Source organism: Oryctolagus cuniculus, chromosome 11 (genome assembly GCF_964237555.1).
Source record: "Oryctolagus cuniculus chromosome 11, mOryCun1.1, whole genome shotgun sequence".
Lineage (NCBI taxonomy): Eukaryota > Metazoa > Chordata > Mammalia > Lagomorpha > Leporidae > Oryctolagus > Oryctolagus cuniculus.
In genome coordinates, this window is record NC_091442.1 from 52,117,235 (window position 1) to 52,136,760 (window position 19,526).

The 19,526-nt window shown below is 43.6% G+C and overlaps 1 protein-coding gene and 1 pseudogene across 5 annotated transcripts in view; one reads left to right on the plus strand and one right to left on the minus strand.

Annotated features, from left to right (window-relative positions):
• Positions 1-772: 772 nt before the first annotated feature.
• Positions 773-19,526, minus strand: part of LALBA (lactalbumin alpha) — a 39,273-nt gene continuing 20,519 nt past the window's right edge. For 3 of the 5 annotated variants that reach the window (XM_008256394.3, XM_051844878.2, XM_051844877.2), the window contains 4 exons: positions 4,875-5,026; positions 4,097-4,255; positions 3,213-3,288; positions 773-1,106 (listed from right to left, as the gene is read on the minus strand). In XM_008256394.3, coding sequence (XP_008254616.1) covers positions 1,049-1,106; positions 3,213-3,288; positions 4,097-4,255; positions 4,875-5,007 — 426 coding nt within the window. In that variant the 5' untranslated portion in view covers positions 5,008-5,026 and the 3' untranslated portion in view covers positions 773-1,048. 5 annotated transcript variants of the gene reach the window in all.
• LOC127491264 (U2 spliceosomal RNA) lies at positions 13,922-14,034 on the plus strand (annotated as a pseudogene).

A 19,526-nucleotide genomic window follows, 5' to 3' on the forward strand; every position in this document is an offset into this window, starting at 1 on the left:
TGCAGAGGCCCAGGGACTTAGGCCATCTTCTACTGCTTTCCCAGGTGATAACAGAGAGCTCGATCAGAAGTGGAACAGCCAGGAGTCAAACCGGAGCCCATATGGGATGCAGGAGCCACAGGCCGGGGCTTTAACCTGCTGCACCAGAGCACAGCTCCAACTGCACAGATTCTTAAAAAATTATTGAGCTGAGTATAAGGTCCCTGTTCTATCCCTGGTTTCCAGAAAGAGTTCCTTCCACAGTTTGTCATGAGGATAAGGAAACACCTCAACTCTCTCAAGCCACCAGTTCAGGATTTGGGGTGCCCCTGCCCCTCCTGTTCCTTTCCCATCCCACACCTGTCAAAATCTCACCCACACTTCAAAACCAGCTCAAATTTTACCTCGTTCATGAATCCCTTATTCATCCCTTTTTCCACTTCTCCAATGAACATGAAGTATGTTTCCTCTTAGGAAGGATCATGGCACATTTTACCACTCCCATGATGCTTATGATACTATTCTTTATAACCATCAACAGCTTTCTTATCTCCCCCATTAGTCCTTGAGGAAGCAAGAATTTGACATTTTAGCAAATTTGGATCCCTCTATTGTTCCTCGAACACACTGGGTAATCAATAAAAGTTCGTTGAAGTGGTGCAGAAAGCAAACTGCTCCTCTCCCTGGTAAGGTCTTCAAGAGAGATGAACGGTGACCTTGTCCTGTGTCCTTGGTGACCACCCATTTACCCCGTTTCCTCCCTTCCCTCAAAGAAGAAAATACAACGGACCACTCCATATGAGGCCCTTTATTCAGTACAGAGGTGGGATCTGCTGCTGTAGTAAGAATGCCATCAAGGGCACTTAGCTGTAGTCTGAAGTCCAGTGCACCAATCACACATCATTGGAGAAGAGTTCGAAAGAGTCCAGTGGTACACTACAATGCTCAGGGATCAGGGACAAATCAGCTTTGGGGGGAGGGCAGGGGAGAAAAGAGGCCAACTGAGGTAGCATTAGGGAAGTGGAGTTCCAGGAGCATAGGTGGCAGGAGCGGCAAAGACAGCAGGAGCTCACTTCTTACAGACCCACTGTTCCAGGTTCTCAGAGCAGAGTGGTTTATGTGCCAACCTGATAATGGAGAAAGGGACAAGGTAAGTTGGTTATCTGCATCTTAGGGGGAAATTTCCATCTAGCCTCATTCTCAGAAGGGCTGAGTTGAAAGAGTGTGGGTGATAATGGATAAAAGATTTGCCTAGCCAAGTGGTGCTCTGAGCCATCTAGTGGAGTAGTCTCTGTTAAAAACCCAAGAAAAGTGTACAACTAGAAAAGGTGTGCAAAGCAGAGAGTAGCTAACCCTGACAAGGTTGTAGACAAAGGAGAACCTGTATACACCTATTGGTGGGACTGTAAATTAGTGTGTGCAGACACTGCGGACAACAATGTGGGCATTTCTCTAAAAACTAGAAATAGACTTGCCATGTGATCCCAAAAGACCTGAACACAATGTATCTAAGAGATACCTACACCACCATGTCTATAGCAGCACTGTTCACAATAGCCAAAATTTGGAATCAACCAAAGTACCCATCATCAGATGAATGGATAAAAGAAAATGTGGTACACATACACAATGAATATTATTCATCTATTTAAAAAAAGAACGAAATTCTATCATTTGCAGCAAAATGCACACAACAGGAGGATATCATGTTCAGTGAAATAAGCCAGACCCAGAGAGACAAATGTTGCATGCTTTTCTCTTATATGTGGGAGCTAAAATTTAAAAAGCAAACAAAAAAGTAGAAGGAAAGAAATGTCTATATGTATCAGTATTAGTAAAAATATGGTTTTGTAAAATTTTGTTTTATACTTCTGTCAAACCAATGGTTAAGAATGTTAAACTGGGGCCGGCACCATGGCTCACTTGGTTAATCCTCTGCCTGCAGTGCCGGCATCCCATATGGGCGCCAGGTTCTAATCCTGGTTGCTCCTCTTCCAGTCCAGCTCTCTGCTGTGGCCTGGGATAGCACTGGAGGATGGCCCAGGTACTTGGGCCCCTGCACCCGCCTAGGAGACCAGGAAGAAGCACCTGGCTCCTGGCTTCGGATCAGCGTAGTTCCAGCCGTAGCAGCCATTTTGGGGGTGATCCAATGGAAGGAAGACCCTTCTCTCTGTCTCTCTCTCTCTCACTGTCTAACTCTATCTGTCAAATTAAAAAAATTAAAATACTTACTAAAAAAAGAATGTTAAACTACCGTGGTTTAAGCCAGCGCCGTGGCTCAATAGGCTAATCCTCCACTTTGCGGCGCCGGCACACCGGGTTCTAGTCCCAATCAGGGCACCAGATTCTGTCCCGGTTGCCCCTCTTCCAGGCCAGCTCTCTTCTGTGGCAAGGGAGTGCAGTGGAGGATGGCCCAAGTTCTTGGGCCCTGCACCCACATCGGAGACCAGGAGAAGTTCCTGGCTCCTGGCTTCGGATTAGCACGGTGTGCCAGCCACAGCGGCCATTGGAGGGTGAACCATCGGTAAAGGAGGACCTTTCTCTCTGTCTCTCTCTCTCACTGTCCACTCTGCCTGTCAAAAAAAAAAACTACCATGGTTTAACGATTTGTGATTACTTTAAAATTTACTGTCTCTGTGAAATGGTCATTTTTTCCATTCAATTATTGTTTGTAGCCATTGTGCATATTCCCTGCTAACCTAGGGTCTTTTTGCTTTTCAGTTGTTAAACATCTAGTTCTATGAAGTATTAAGCCTTTTTATTGTAATGTAACTTTAAAATATGTTATCTGAAAAATCTAAAAAACAAAAAGAAAAGGAGAAGGAATGAGGATGGGAAGAAGGGGGGAAAAAGGAGGGAGTGAAGAGGGAATATCATTATGTTCTTAGAACTGTACCTACAAATCACAGTGAATCTGTTAGAAACTAATTAAAATTAAAACAAAAAAAAGTGCAATGATACAAAGGGCTTGAAGTAGGAGATGAGACTAGATGCCAGAATTGTATGTCCAAAGCCAGGTAAAGGGAGGTCTGGGTCTCAGCCCACCATTAGAGACCTGGAAGCTATGAGATCAAACAGGAAACTTAAAAATGAAAAGCTGAGTCTGCGAGAGGCATTTTGTTTTGGATATTATGTTCTGTATTAAATGATAAGGAGAGAAGAAAGTGGCACTGGGCCAAAGGGGTAAGAGGAAGGAGAGAAGGACAAAGTAAAAAAAAAAAATGAGAATTTACCAGTGGTCAATCCCTTCTTTATCCAGGATCTTCATGGCACACTTTACATCATCAGTAAGGTTATCATCCAAGAAATCTGGCAGGAGTTTCAGGGAAAGAAACCAAAGAGCTTAAAGGTGTTACCCAGAAAGGTTGTGGGTGCCCCTACTCCCTAGACCCAGTGGGTATGGGTCGTCTTTAAATTGAAGGCTTATGCTTATCATCTTTCTACATGAGAAGACCGATACGTGAATGCCTCTTGTGGGGATAAGACATTTGGTGTAGCAGTGATGAAGCCCACATTCTATATAGATGTGCTTGTATTTGAGTCTCCAACCCATTTCTGACCCGGCTTCCTGCTACTGTGCACTCTGAAAGGTAACAGGTGCTGGCTCAAGTGTTCAGGTCCTTACCTATAGTGAGTTTCAGGCTCTTGGCTTTGGCCTAGCCCAGTCCCAGCTGTTGCAGGAACTTGGAGAGTGAACTGGGAGATGAGATATCTCTTTGTCTCTCCCCTCTCCCTCTCCTTCTCCCACTTCCTCTCCCTCTCTCCTTCTCATCTCTCATCTTGAATTTTTTAAAAATACAATAGTTCCTTCCCCCGAGGAAGGGGCTTCCTTAGCTTCCCTAGGACATCTCTGGAAGAATCATCAACTTCCATGAAAATACAGATTATCAAACTTCAAGACTCTCAGTTCAGAATGCTTGCCTTTGAACTTCAGTGGGGACTATCTGGGGATTTGATCATGAAAACTCCAAACAGGTTCTTACTTAGCACTATAAATTCAAGTCCCAAGATTTTTGTAGAGTCCAACCAAATAATGAAACCAGAGGTGTGTTTGACACCAATAAAAGGAGATCATCGCCGGGAAAGGTCCCAAGGGAATAGGGCAGAGGCTGCTCACTTTCACAGGGGGTGTCACAGATGTTCTTCGACTGAGGGTTCTGTTTGCTCACACACCACAGCTTATCGCTGATCTGGAAGATTCCATATTCTGTGCTGCCATTGTTATTGACTGTAATCTTTGTGTCAAGGCCGCTGGTATGAAATAAGGTACATATCCCTGTGGAGAAAATGAGAAATATATATGACAGAGATGCCCAGAATCAGCAAAGATGAGGAAGTGTTGTTCCTAGAGAGAATGAGCCTTTCCAGCAAACCTCCAAAGATGGCAATACATCTAGGGTATTTTTATAATGCAGAGTTCCAAAAAGGATTAAGCAACTGAAGAAGAGAACAAATGGAATAAAAGAGGGGGCCAGCACTGTGGCATAGTGGGTAAAGTCACCTCCTGCAGTGCCGGCATCCCATATGGACATCAGTTCAAGTCCCAGCTGCTCCACTTCCGATCCAGCTCTCTGCTGTGGCCTGGGAAAGTAGTGGAGGATGGCCCCAGTCCTTGGGCCCCTGCACCTGTGTGTAAGACCCAGAAGTCCTGGCTCCTGGCTTCAGATCGGCACAGATCCGGCCATTGCGGCCAACTGGGGAGTGAACCAGAGAATGGAAGACCTCCCTCTCTCTCTCTGGCTCTCCTTCAATCTGTGTAACTCTCTCCAAATAAATAAGTAAATATTTAGAAACACACATACACAGATAAGCAGGGAATACAATATCCTTAGACAATTAACTGGAGAAGGGAAACAGATAAGGAATGCAATGAAACAAAGGAGCAAGGAACTCACACTCAGACATAGAGATATCTCTGTATCCATCCAGCTCCTTCAGCTTCTCAGTCAGCTCACACCTCGTCAGTTGTGTAGCCTGGATGCCGGGGAAGACGATGCTCACCAGGAGCAGAGGGACAAGAGGCATCATTCTGGCTGTCTCCAAGAACCTGAAATACGAGCTCCATTCAGTTGTCCCTCCTTTTATTCATGAAGAAAGCCTCAGGGGCCCTGGCATCAAGCCCTACGTCCAGGAAGAAGTTGAAGAGAAACTAGTCGTGCCAAGACAGAGACATAGAGCCTGCCAGTTTCCTTCCATCATTTCACCCTACTTTTCCTTCACCGCCTCCAACATCTAGACCATATCAGGTATTCTTCTCTGCCCAGAGACTTCCAAGCACTTGACCTTGTTTATATCTTTGTTTATTGTATGGTCAGTTCTCAGAAGCAGGATGTGCACAGCCCACTCTAGGAACAAAAGCCTCAGGGGCAGTGCAGGGGAGGTAACCAGAAAACACACTGAGAGTCCACAGCCAGCTCCATTTTCCCCAGGAAACACACACAGTGTGGAAAAGGAGTGTATGGCATCACATCTCAGGATGAGAATTGGCACTTGTCCAAAGAACCTATGGAACAAGGTCCAGAAAAGTCCCTTAATATAATGGTTTATGAAGATTCAGAAACAGGAATAAAATATGGGAACATAGACTATAAAAATCAGATGCAACTTGGAAATTTCTAGCATCCTATGAGCTGTTACCAAGTTTCCCACTTCAATTACCACTAGCATAAATATCCAGATACTATTTTGGCATTAAGATGTTATGTAAATACAAAACAACTAACTTGTAACAGACTTGTTTCTGGGTAGAATAGCTTTTATACAATCTCAGAACTGACCACAGAAAGTTGGAAAGAAGGTATATATCTGGATTTATCTGGAATCTTCTGATTGAGTCATAAAGTCAGTGGCCCTCAGCAAGTAGAGTTGAAGGTACTAGTCCAAATAATTGCTCTAATTTGCTGGCATCAGTTCTGATGTTACTGTGCCTATAGATGCTAGCCTCCTTCATGACAAGGCTCACCCTCTATTTTCCAACCTCTAAACCTTATGTCTTACATTTCGGGGATTATCTGTCCCAGCCAAAGTATTCATGACTTAAAAACTGAAGGTATGGCCGGCGTCACGGCTCACTAGGTTAATCCTCTGCCTTGCGGCGCCGGCACACCAGATTCTAGTCCCGGTCAGGGCGCCAGATTCTGTCCCTGTTGTCCCTCTTCCAAGCCAGCTCTCTGCTGTGGCCAGGGAGTGCAGTGGAGGATGGCCCATGTGCTTGGGCCCTGCACCCCATGGGAGACGAGGAGAAGTACCTGGCTCTTGCCATTGGATCAGCGCGGTGCACCAGCTGCAGCGCGCCAGCTGCAGCGGCCATTGGAGGGTGAACCAACGGCAAAGGAAGACCTTTCTCTCTGTCTCTCTCTCTCACTGTCCACTCTGCCTGTCAATAAATAAATAAATAAATAAATAAAAACTTAAGGTATTCCAAGTTAATATCCCCTCCAAGTTTTCAGTGTCAGGAAAGAATCCTGCCACTTTAATCCTGTCTTCTACCATCGACAAGCAGTGCAGGAGCTGGCATGGGTGAAATAGTGTGAAAGGACTTCATGTACCAAGGGAGGAGCAGAGCTATGTGTTCTGAAACAGCCAAAGCTCTGCCCCTGCATTTCTCTTCCTCTGAGTCCACTCAGAAGCATTGGGAGGGAACATAACAGGAAGGAGAATTCTAACAAACATGGGACGTGAAGATGACTTTGAACCATGTGGGAGAGGACAGTTAAGGAGGGCTAGTCCCGAAGACTTGTCTCTTCAGTAATGAAAACTTGGGTTAAAACGCCCCCCTTGACCAGTGCTAAGGAGCCAGTTCCTATGACACAGTAAAATGGTGGGTCAGAGTACCAGGAATCTCAGGGGCTTTCTACCTTCAGCCCAGTCAAGGCTTCTAGGGTAGCAGCCTGCTTGCCTGTAACTCTGCATCTCCCTGTAAGCAATAAAAAGCAACCTTCAATCAACTCTTCCCTGATTGATGGCTATTGCTACACGCAAGTAAAGTCTGGGCTTTTATTGCACAGTAAAGTGAAAGTAGATAGGGGCCAGTACTGTGGCATAGCGGATAAAGCCACCGCCTGCAGTGCCGGCACCCCATATGAGCGCCGGTTCAAGTCCTGGCTCCTCCACTTCTGATTCTGCTCTCTGCTATGGCCTGGGAAAGCAGTGGAAGAGGGCCCAAGTCTTGGGCACCTGTACCTGTGTGGGAGATCTGGAAGAAGCTCCTGGCTCCTGGCTTCAGATTGGCACAGCTCCGGCCATTGCAGCCATCTGGGGAGTGAACCAGCGGGTGGAAGACTCTCTCTCTCTCTCTCTCTCTCTGTGTGTGTGTGTGTAAGTGACTTTCAAGTAAATAAATAAATCTTAAAAAAAAAATAAAGCAGATAATGTTAATTTACCGCAAATTTCACTCATAAAAATAAACTACAAGATGGAATTTTTGGATGTTTTCACCATAACGAAATGTTAAATTCTTAAAAGGATAAATATATTTACACATATTTAATCTGATTAGACATTACACACTGTGTACATTTAATTAGACATCACATAATACCTCCATAAATCTGTATAATTTTAAATAACTGTTAACTTTTTTTTCAAAAAAATTTCAATAAAGGAACATTCAATTAGGACTCACAGCTGAGCACAGAAAAATAATAAATGAGCCTCATGTAACAGGAACCATCATTTCCCTGGAAATGTTTATAAACTAGGGTACCTGGGGAACATCTGAAAAGGGGGATGGAACATGTCTAATGGGAACAATTGCAAAATTCAGAGAAAGATACAGATTCTTAGAGATGGCCCAACAGTGAACAACAAACAATGATCACAGCCTTGAAAGAGGAAGTATATGGAAAAATGCAGTCACAGCTCATGGAGGAAAAGTAAGCAAGTGGTGGTGCAGAGAGAAGAACCTAGGGTCACCATTTGTAGACAACACCCTAGCACCAAGAATATCAGTCATGACTTCTGACAGTTAATATTCTTAGTTCTACTTCCTCTCATAATTCAGAAAAATTATCACCAGGTAGACAATGAGGCTAGATCTTGAACTTGAAACCAAATTTCACACAAGCACGTAATTGAATTAGAGACTTAGTTAAAGCAATTCTTTGAAGAGGCAATGGTTTCTACTGACATTTTCTTTTTTTTTTTTTTTTTTTTTTTTTTTTTTTTTTTTTTTTTTTACAGGCAGAGTGGACAATGAGAGAGAGAGAGACAGAGAGAAAGGTCTTCCTTTGCCGTTGGTTCACCCTCCAATGGCCGCTGCGGCCGGCGCACCGCGCTGATCCGATGGCAGGAGCCAGGTACTTATCCTGGTCTCCCATGGGGTGCAGGGCCCAAGCACTTGGGCCATCTTCCACTGTACTCCCTGGCCACAGCAGAGAGCTGGCCTGGAAGAGCTGCAACAGGGACAGAATCCGGCACCTCGACCGGGACTAGAACCCGGTGTGCTGGTGCTGCAAGGCAGAGGATTAGCCTAGTGAGCCGCGGCGCTGGCCTCTACTGTCATTTTCTTTTCTGGTTGTTCATACAAAGGTCTTCGCAAAGTCACTTAGTGCTCTGGATTAACATTCTGCATCCACACTGATGGCCAGCTCTCAATTTATATAGGGTTATTTTGAATTGTTCAGGCAATCTCTCAATACGAATGTCCAATTTTTGATTTTTTTTTTTTGCTTTATGTTAGTTCAAAGACACATACTCAGTAGAAACTGTTACTTCAGTTTTTGAATTTTGATCTTTCCTAGGCTAGTGATATCCCAGTATGATATTGCTGGGCTACAGCAACAACTCTCAGTTCTCAGGCATCCACGTGACCATGAGAGTAAACAACCAATAATCCATAGTGCACTGTATTGCTAAGCTATGCTGTTCAGTAGGCTAGCTGTATTAATGCATTCTGGATTTATGATATTATCAACTTATAGCAGGTTTATTAGACATAACACCATTGTAAGCCAAGAAGAACCTGTATTTGCATTACCACTTTTTTTTTTTTGACAGTTAGACAGTGAGAAAGAGAGACAAAGAGAAAGGTCTTCCTTTTGTTGGTTCACCCCCCAAACGGCCGCTATGGCTGGAGCTACACCAATCCGAAGCCAGGCGCCAGGTGCTTCCTCCTGGTCTCCCATGTGGGTACAGGCGCCCAAGCACTTGGGCCATCCTCCACTGCCCTCCCGGGCCATAGCAGAGAGCTGGACTGGAAGAAGAGCAGCTGAGACTAGAACCGGTGCCCATATAGGATGCCAGTGCTGTAGGTGGAGGATTAGCCAAGCGAGCCATGGTGCCGGTCCCTGCATTACCACTTTTAAAATTGCATTTTTACTTAAATTGAGAGCAGGCCATCAGTGTGGATACAGAATGACTGATATTCTTGGTGCTAGGGTGTTGTCTACAAATGGTGACTCTAGGTTCTCTCTCTGCACCACCACTCACATACCAGTTAGAGGGTTTTGTTTTGTTTTGTTTTGTTTTGTTTTGTTTTGTTTTGTTTTGTTTTTGACAGGCAGAGTGGACAGTGAGAGAGAGACAGAGAAAAAGGTCTTCCTTTGCCGTTGGTTCACCCTCCAATGGCCACCGCAGCCGGCGCGCTGCGGTCGGCACACCTCGCTGACCCGATGGCAGGAGCCAGGTACTTATCCTGGTCTCCCATGGAGTGCAGGGCCCAAGCACATGGGCCATCCTCCACTGCACTCCCTGGCCACAGCAGAGAGCTAGCCTGGAAGAGGGACAACAGGGACAGAATCTGGCGCCCCGACCGGGACTAGAACCCGGTGTGTCGGCGCCACAAGGCGGAGGATTAGCCTAGTGAGCCGCGACACCAGCCACCAGCTAGAGTTTAATGTGAGAAATGTGTTCTGAAGCAGACACTGCTGATTCTCTGACTCCTGGAAGTCCTCCAAAAATTGATTAACTTTTATGAACTAGGAATAGTATCAATCAAAAATGCAAATGTTAATAAGATAAAAATAATGTTTAAATATACTAAAATGAATTTTAAATTTTAATTGAATATTAACTAAAACAAACTGTAAACAAAGCCACCACCTGCGATGCTGCGTCCCATATGGGCACCAATTCGAGTCTTGCTGCTCCACTTCCGATCCAGCTGTCTGCTAACACACCTGGGAAAGCCGGAGAAGATGGCCCAAATCCTTGGGCTGCAACATCCATGTGGGAGACCTATATGGGAGTTCCTGGTTCCTGGCTTTGGCCTGGCCCAGCTCCGGCTATTGCAGCCATTTTGGGAGTGAACCAGTGAATAGAAGATATCTCTCTGTCTCTCTCTGTCTCTCTCTCTCTCTCTCTCTAACTCTGTTTTTCAAATAAACAATAAATCTTTTTTAAAAAACAAACTGAACACAAGTAATTATCAAGAAAAAATAAATGTGCAAATGTGTGTACAAGTTTATCAATATATTTTTCATTTTTAATTGATAATTTTTTATTTTTAAATGAACACATCTTTCTATAATTTCACACCTACATTTATTTGATAGAATCTCACATCCTTTTTGTTAATGTTACTTTTTTTCTTTCCTTACTAGATCAATTTCCCCCTTCTTAATTTCTTCCCTGACTGCCATCATCCAATTAATTAACATTAACAGTAAACCATGTATATGTCTATGTTTCTATCAATTACTGTATTTGTCTACATTCATATCATTTCTCCACATCCATTTTAAAATTTTGAATCCACTTAGATTCATTTTTCATCTCAGCTGATCATATTTGCTTATTTGAACACAAATATCTCATTGACTTCACTGCAGTGGGGCTTTTTGCTATATTCTGCTATCCAGTTTGATAAATATTCTTTGTTTTCTCTTCTTTTAGAAGATTCAACTTTGGGGCTTGGTGCTGTGCTATAGCAGGTAAAAGCCACTGCCTGTGACACCAGCATCCAAATGGGCGCCAGTTCAAGTCCTGACTGCTCCACTTCAAATGCAGCTCCCTGCTAATGTGGCTGAGAAAGCAGTAGAACATGGCCCAAGTGCTTGGGCCTCTGCACCTAAGTGAGAGATTTGGAAGAAGTTCCTGGCTCCTGGCTTTTGCCAGGCCCAGCTCCAACCATTGTAGCCATTTGGGGAGTGAACCAGCAGGTGGAAGATAACTCTCTTTCTGTCTCTTCCTCTCTGTGTGTAACTGAGTTTCAAATAAATGTTTTTAAACAAAAGATTAAACTTTGTATTGTCAAAAAGAATTCAAGGGGCAGGCATTTGGTGCTGCAGTAAAGGTGCCATGGATGCTTGCATCTCTGGGTTGGAGTCCTGGCTGCACTCTGTTTTGTTTTGTTTTTTTTGTTTTGTTTTGTTTTTTGGTTTTTTTATTGTTTTTTAATTTTATTTAATGAACATAAATTTCCAAAGTACAGCTTATGGATTACAATAGCTTTCCCCCCCCATAACTTCCCTCCAACCCACAACCCTCCCCTTATCCACTCCCTCTCCCCTTCCATTCACATCAAGAATCATTTTCAATTATCTTTATATACAGAAGATCAATTTAGCATATATTAAGTAAAGATTTCAACAGTTTGCACCCACACAGAAACACAAAGTGTAAAATACTATTTGAGTACTAGTTATAGCATTAATTAAACACCTAAGAGTAATTGTGTATTAATTACAGAGTTCAACCAATAGTTTTAAGTAGAACATTTAAAAAATACTAAAAGGGTAAAGTATTAAGTTCTTTTTTTTTCTTTTTTTTTTTTTGTTTGTTATATAGTTTATTTAATAAATGTGAATTTACAAAGTGCAACTTTTGTATTGTTGTGGCTTCCCCCCCCCCAACCTTCCTCCCTCCCGTGGCCCTCCTCTCTCCCACTCCCTCTCCCATCCTGCCCTTCATCGAGTTTCATTTTCAATTACCTTCATATACTGAAGATCAACTTAGTACATACTAAGCAAGGATTTCAACGGGCTGCACTCACACAACCACACAAGGTATAGGGTATTGTTCGACTAGTAGTATTGTCTTTTAAGTTTCATAGTAGAACACATTAAGGACAGAGATCCTACGTGGGGAGCATGTACCCAGTGACTCCCGTTGTTAACAATTGGCACTCTTATTTATGACGTCAGCAATCACCCAAGACTCTTGCTATGAGCTGTCTAGGCTATGGAAGCCCCTTGAGTTCACCAACTCTGAACTTGTTTAGTCAAGGCCGTATCACAGTGGAGGTTCCTTCCTCCCTTCAGAGAAAGGCGCCTCCCTCCTTGATGGCCTGCTCCTTCTGCTGGGGTCTTGTTCACCAGAATCTTTCATTTAGATTTTTTTTGCCACCGTGTCATGGCTTTCCATGCCTGTGAGACTCTCATGGACCTTTTACATCTTTTGCCTTTTTTTATAATAGTCATTCTAACTGGAGGGAGATGGTACTTCACTGTGCTTTGGATTTGCATATCCCTGATGGTTAGTGATAATGAACGTTTTTCATGTATTCATTGGCCATTTGTATTTCTTCTTCTGAGAAATGTTTATTCAGTCAGCCCTTAAGGCATGCGGATCCGGCTGAAAAGCCCATGAGAGTATTTCAGGCATGGAAAGCCAAGACACTCTGGCAAAAAAAAAAAAAAAAAAAAAAAAAAAAAACTAAATGAAAGATCTCCGTGAGTGAGATCCCAGTGGAAAGAACAGGTCATCAAAGAAGGAGGTACCTTTCTCTGAGGGAGGACTTCCACTCTATGACCTTGTCTAAGTATGATCAGAGTCGGTGAACTCAAAAGGCTTCCATAGCCTTAGCAACTCACGACAAGAGCCTAGGATGATTACTGATGCCATAAATAAGAATGTCAATTTGTTAAGTCAACAACAGGAGTCACTGTGCACTTACTCCTCATGTAGGATCTCTGTCCTTAACGTGCTGTACATTGAGATTTAATGCTATAACTAGTACTCAATCAGTATTGTTCACTTTGTGTTTCTATGTGGGTGCAAACCATTGAAATCTTTACTTAATATGTGATAAATTGATCTTCTTTATATAAAGAGAATTGAAAACGATTCTTGATGTGAATGGAAGGGGAGAGGGAGCAGGAAAGGGGAGTGTTGTGGGTGGGAGGGAAGTTATGGGAGGGGGGGAGCCATTGTAATCCATAAGCTGTACTTCGGAAATTTATATTCATTAAATAAAAGTTAAAAAAAAAAAGAAATGTTTATTCAGATCCTTTGACCATTTCTTAACTGGATTGGTTGTTATTTTTTTGTTGAGTTAGTTTTCTGAATTCCTTCTGAGTGTTAATCCTTTGTCAATTTGAAAAAATTTTCCATTGTGTTACATGTCTCTTCACTCCATTGATAGCTTACTTTGCTGTACAGAAGTTCCTTTGGTTGATATAATCCCATTTATCTATTTTCTTTTTTTATTATCTGTGCTTTTTGAGTCTTCTCCAAAAAGTTGTTGCCTATAACATTGTCTTAAAATGTTTCTCCTAATAGTTTCATAATTTTAGGTCTGAAAATTTTCAATCTTTTATCCATTTTGAGAGATTTGGAATAGAATGAGAGGCATAAGGTGAGAGGTGGGGAGACATTCTTGTTTCAAGTTTTGCATATAGATACCCAGGTTTCCAGGACCATTTGTTAAAGAGACTGCCTCTTCTCCAGTATATGCTTTTAGTTCTTTGTCAAATAAAAGTGATGTAGATGCGTGGATTGGTTTCTGGTTTCTGTTCGGTTACACTAGTCTATGTGTTTGTTTTTATGCCAGTGTCATGCTGTTGTGCTTAGAACAGCTTGAAATCTGGGATTGTCGTGCCTCCGGCTTTATTTACTTACTTACTTATTTATTTATTTATTTATTTATTTTGTTCATGATCACTTTGGCTATTCACAGCCTTTTGTAATTTCATATGAATTTTAGAACTGTTTTTTCTAGTTCTGTGGAGAATGTCACGGGTATTTTGTTGGAGTCGTATTGAACTTTGTATTGCTTCAGGTAATCTCTTCTTGGCCTTTTGGCTAAGATCAAGTGTAGTAAACAGCTTTGGGAAATATGAAAATTTCAATAATATTATTAATGATTAATAATATTATTTCAACATGTGAACACAGGTGTTTCTAATTTTTTTAATTCTGTTCAATTTCTTTTAGAAATGTTTCATAATTTTCATTGTAAAAGGTCTTTCACATCCTTGGTTAAATTTACTACAAGGTACTTTTATGGAGTGGTGAATAATATTGCTCTTATAATTTCTTTCTCAGCAAGTTGATTACTAGTGTATAAAAATGCTAATAGTTTTTGAATATTTATTTTGTACCCTACAACTTTACTGAATTTGTTTATCAGCTCTAATAGCTTCTTGGTATAGTCTTTTGGTTTCTCTCTATGTAGAATAATGTTATCTACAAACACAAATCATTTGACTTCTTTCTTTGCTATTTGTATGCTTTCTCTTGCCTAGTGGTTCTAGGTAAAAATTCCAGTATTATATTGCATAAGAGAAGTGACAATGGACATCCTTGTCTGGTTCCAGGCCTCAGAGGAAAGCCTTTCAGCTTTTCCCCATATAATATGATGTTAGCTGTGTGCTTCTCCTGGTCTCCCAAGGGGTGCAGGGCCCAAGGACCTGGGCCATCCTCCACTGCACTCCCTGGCCACAGCAGAGAGCTGGACTGGAAGAGGGGCAACCAGGACAGAATCCAGTGCCCAGACCGGGACTAGAACATGGGGTGCCGGTGCCGCAGGCAGAGGATTAGCTTATTGAGCCACAGCGCCAGCCCTATTTGTATTTCTGCGCATTGTTTTACTGGATTCCAGACATTACAGATGTTCTGTGTGGTGTGTCTTCATTTTGTTATCTTTCTTTGAAGAGTTTTGGCTTTGCACCGTACACAGCCATTTGAGGTTCAATTTAACCTTTTCAAAACTTGTTTTAAAGCTTTGTTGCTGGCACCGCGGCTCAACAGGCTAATCCTCCGCCTTGCGGCGCCGGCACACTGGGTTCTAGTCCCGGTCGGGGCACCGGATTCTGTCCCGGTTGTCCCTCTTCCAGGCCAGCTCTCTGCTGTGGCCAGGGAGTGCAGTTGAGGATGGCCCATGTGCTTGGGCCCTGCACCCCATGGGAAACCAGGATAAGTATCTGGCGCGGCGGCCATTGGAGGGTGAACCAATGGCAAAGGAAGACCTTTCTCTCTGTCTCTCTCTCTCACTGTCCACTCTGTCTGTCAAAAAAAAAAAAAAGCTTTGTTAAAATGCATCTAGATTGAGTCTGGCTTTGTGGCACAGTGGGTTAAGCCACTGCTTGTCATGCCAGCATCCCACACTGAATTGCCACTTGAAGTCCCACAAGTCAGAGATGGTGGAAATATTTGGGCCCTTGCAGTTCCAGACTCCTGGCATCAACCTGACCCAACCCAAGCTGGACCATTTGTGGAGTGAACAAGTGATGGAAAATCTCAATCTCTTTCTCTCTCTCTCTCTCTCTCTCTCTCTCTCTGCAACTCTGCCTTTCAAATAAATGAATGAATCTTTAAAAGAAAGTCAGAGTTACACAGAGAGGAGAGGCAGAGACAGAGAGAGAGAGAGGTCTTCTGTCAGATGGTTCTCCAGATGGCTGAGACAGGGAGAAAGAGAGAGAGAGAGAGAGAGAGAGAGGTCTTCCATCTGCTGGTTAACTCCCCATACGGCCACAATGGCCAGAGCTGTGCTGATCCAAAGCCAGGAGCCAGAAGCCTCCTCCAGGTCTCCCATGCAGGTGCAGGGGCCCAAGCACTTGGGCCGTCCTCTACTGCTTTCCCAGGCCACAGCAGAGAGCTGTGGATCAGAAGTGGAGCAGCCCGGTCTCGAACCGCTGTCCCTATGGGATGCCGGCACCTCAGGCCAGGGCGTCAACTTGCTGCACCACAGCACTGGCCCCATTAAATGAATCTTTTAAAAAAAAACCTAAATATTGGGCTGGCGCTGTGGCATAGCAGGTAAAGCCGCCGCCTACAGTGCCGGCATCCCACATGGGTGCTGGTTTGAGTCCTGGATGCTCCACTTCTGATCCAACTCTCTGTTATGGCCTGGGAAAGCAGCAGAAAATGGCCCAAGTCCTTGGGCTCCTGCACCTGCATGGGGGACTCAGAGGAAGCTCCTGGCTCCTGGCTTTGGATTGTCCCAGCTCTGGCTGTTGCAGCCATTTGAGGAATGAACCAGTGGATGGAAGACCGACCTCTCTCTCTTTCTTCCTCTGCCTCTCTGTAACTCTGCCTTTCAAATAAATAAATGAACCTCATAAAAAACTAAATTAAATATTTTTTGTTTTTAATAGCAGAGTTGTTGCATTTTACATGAAGTATAGTTATATTTTTTAACCATGATCCAAGACTAGTTTTGGAAGAAAATTGACCAGGCTATCTAATCTTCTTCATGAAAGATAGTTATTTCATGGCCGGCACCATGGCTCACTTGGCTAATCCTCTGCCTGCAGCACCGGCACCCCGGGTTCTAGTCCCAGTTGGGGCACTGGGTAATAGTCCTGGTTGCTCCTCTTCCACTCCAGCTCTCTGCTGTGGCCCGGGAAGGCAGTGGAGGAGGGCCCAAGTGCTTGGGTCCCTGCACCCACATGGGAGACCAGGAGGAAGCACCTGGCTCCTGGCTTCGGATTGGCACAGCTCCGGCCATTGCAGCCATTTGGGGAGTGAACCAGCAGATGGAAGACCTCTCTCTCTGTCTCTACCATTCTCTGTAACTCTGTTTTTCAAATAAATAAAATAAATCTTTTAAAAAAACAAATATGTACTCTGCTAACCAATTTGTGTTGCTCACTGCTCTATCTCTAGAGTATAAAACAGGTAAAAACATTCAATGAGTGCATTCAATTAACTAATGCTATGATATTTGTTTATACAAAAACATAATTTAATGCCTAAAAACAGTATATGGATCCTTCATGTATACTTTAAACTCATACATAACTCCTCAGAAAAAGAGCTGATAGGGCCAGTGTTGTGGTGTAGCAGGTAAACCCGCCGCCTGCAATGCCAGCATCCCATATGGACACCAGTTCAAGTCCCAGTTTTTCAACTTCCAAACCAGCTCCCCATTAATGTGCCTGAGAAAGCAGATAGCTCAAGTGCTTGGGCCCTTGCACCCTTGTGGGAGACCTGGAAGAAGCTCCAGGCTCCTGGCTCTTGGCTTTGGTATAACCCAGCCCTGGCCATTGCAGCCACTGGGAGAATGACCCAGAGGATGGAAGATGTCTCTTCTCTCTCTATCTCTCTCTCTCTGTCCCTTCCTTTCTCTGTAACTCTGCTTTCAAATAAATAAAATAATTTCTTAAGAAGAAAGAGTTTAAATTAAAATAAACCTTTAAGCACAAGTTGGATATTTTTATTACACTTATTATATGTTCTAAGTCAATAAATATTGACCTACCTAGAAAAGATAGAAAAGACTGATTCGTTCTCTCTCTCTCTCTCTCTCTCTCTCTCTCTCTCCTGGTAGCTCTCTCAGGCTCTTTACACAATGTAAGATCTAGGTTGGGGCCAGCATAATGCATAGCAGGTAACCACCACCTCCAGTGCCCACATCCCATATGGGCTCCAGTTCGAGACCCAGCTGCTCCACTTCCAATCCAGCTCCCTGCTACTGTATCTACTGTACCTGGAGAAGTAGCAGAAGATACCCCCATGTGGGAGGCCTGGAAGAAGTTCCTGGCTCCTGGCTTCAGCCTGGCCCAGCCCTGGTCATTGCAGCCATTTAGGGAGTGAACCAGCAGATGGAAGAGTTCTCTGTCTCTTCCTGTCTCTAATTTTGTCTTTAAAAAGACTTAGGCCTACACACTTTACTTTTAGCTAACGCCTTTTCTAACACATGCTAATTATCCCTTGCTGGTCACTTTTCCTCATCCAAGCCTCTCCACTCCTCTTCTGCTGAGGTGAGACCCTTGCCCAGTCCCTTTCAGAAAGGTCCATCCTTGTCTGCTGCTAGGAAAGCCAAGCCCCACCCGGACCCGTTCCTTCCTGCTCAGGTCTCCTTCCCCATGGAAGGGGTGTGGTGCTGTGCTCCAGTGGGAGGGCTCCTTGTTATACTTGTCATCCAGCTTCATTTTACTATCTGGACTTGGTTTATGCTAGTCTGGGCTGTTGGACTATTAAACCCAAAATAACTAACGGCAGCACAGAGCAGTCTCCTACTGTCTCTTCGTTGCTAAGAGCTCAAGAAGGACCCCAAGTCCTACATCACGCCAGAGTAAGAAGACTGCTAATCCAGTCTTGGAGCACAGACTTGGTTATCCACCCCAGTGCTCTAAGAATCAAACAGTTATTAAACAAGCTAACATTTGCATTATAAAGTGTTACATAAATATTGACTTTATTACTCTTGAGTCTTGTCAGCATTTCCCTGTCTCATAAGCGGCAAGTCACTAGATTTGAGTGAAACACCTGGATGTGGTCCCTGTGGACTAGAACATTCCCCTGGAATATAACATAGATGCAGCTGCTCCATTTGACTCTAAGTCACATTTCTTCTCCAAGGAGGCTCTTTTCCAGGCCCCAGAAGGAAGGGAGGCTATCTTGCTTTAGGAAAATCTTTAGCATCAATAACACCACAAACAGAATGGGGACCAGAGCCTTTTATGAGCACCATGCGGGTGGGGGGACCAATGACAGAGAGACACCACAGGGCTATCGGATGGCAGAAGAATAGAGTCCCAAGGTAAAGACATTCTAGAGAACAGTTCAATCTGAGCCCAGAGCAGGTCAGGGCCCCACACCACTGAGTATATGGTTCATCTGGGTCAATACTGCCCTCTGCTGTCTACAGAGAAAACCATCTCCAACCCAATCTAAATATATACAGAAGAGAATTTAACATTCTTTCAACACCCGTGTTTGTCCCATGAGGGTACAATGGAAGAGGTCCTTATTTGCCAACAAATCTCTGGAGGCCTGAAGAATAAACTCCATTTCCCACACTCTGACCCTATTCCCCGAACCTCATCCTAATTTCATACCCAAAAATAATGCTGTATGGAGCAATAGCTAACCCCTCAAGAAGGACCTCCAGGAAAACCAGAGATGGGTAGCCATGGATTCTCTGCCACAACCCACTTGATCCCGATTCTGCCCTCTGAAATACTGAATATGTGATCTCTATTTCTCATAAGAGTTCCTCAAATTTATGGAAATAAGTTTGGGATCCTTCCCTTTGCTTTCACTTGTCCAGACTTACAATCCTCATATTTCTTTATTTTTTTACTTTTTTATTTACATAAAGAGAAAAAATTTCATTTATTTTTATATATACAGTTTTAAGGGCATAATAATACTTCCCACCCTACTCTCCCTCCTCCTCCTTTTTTAATTTGTTTTTTTACAACTAACCATAACATGCAACAAGTAAAAAGTAGGAAGACTGGTGGAGTGCGGCAAGATGGCGGAATAGGAAGGGAGCACACTGATAGTCCGGGGAGAGACAGTTTGATAAAAGTGGAGACACTGCAGGTTCAAGGAAGAGTAGGGGAGGAAACAGCAGAAGAAACTCTTCCGGAACACGTGATTCACAGTGGACATGCGTGGAGAGTGTGGGAGCCCACAGTTCGGGACACCAGCGGCAG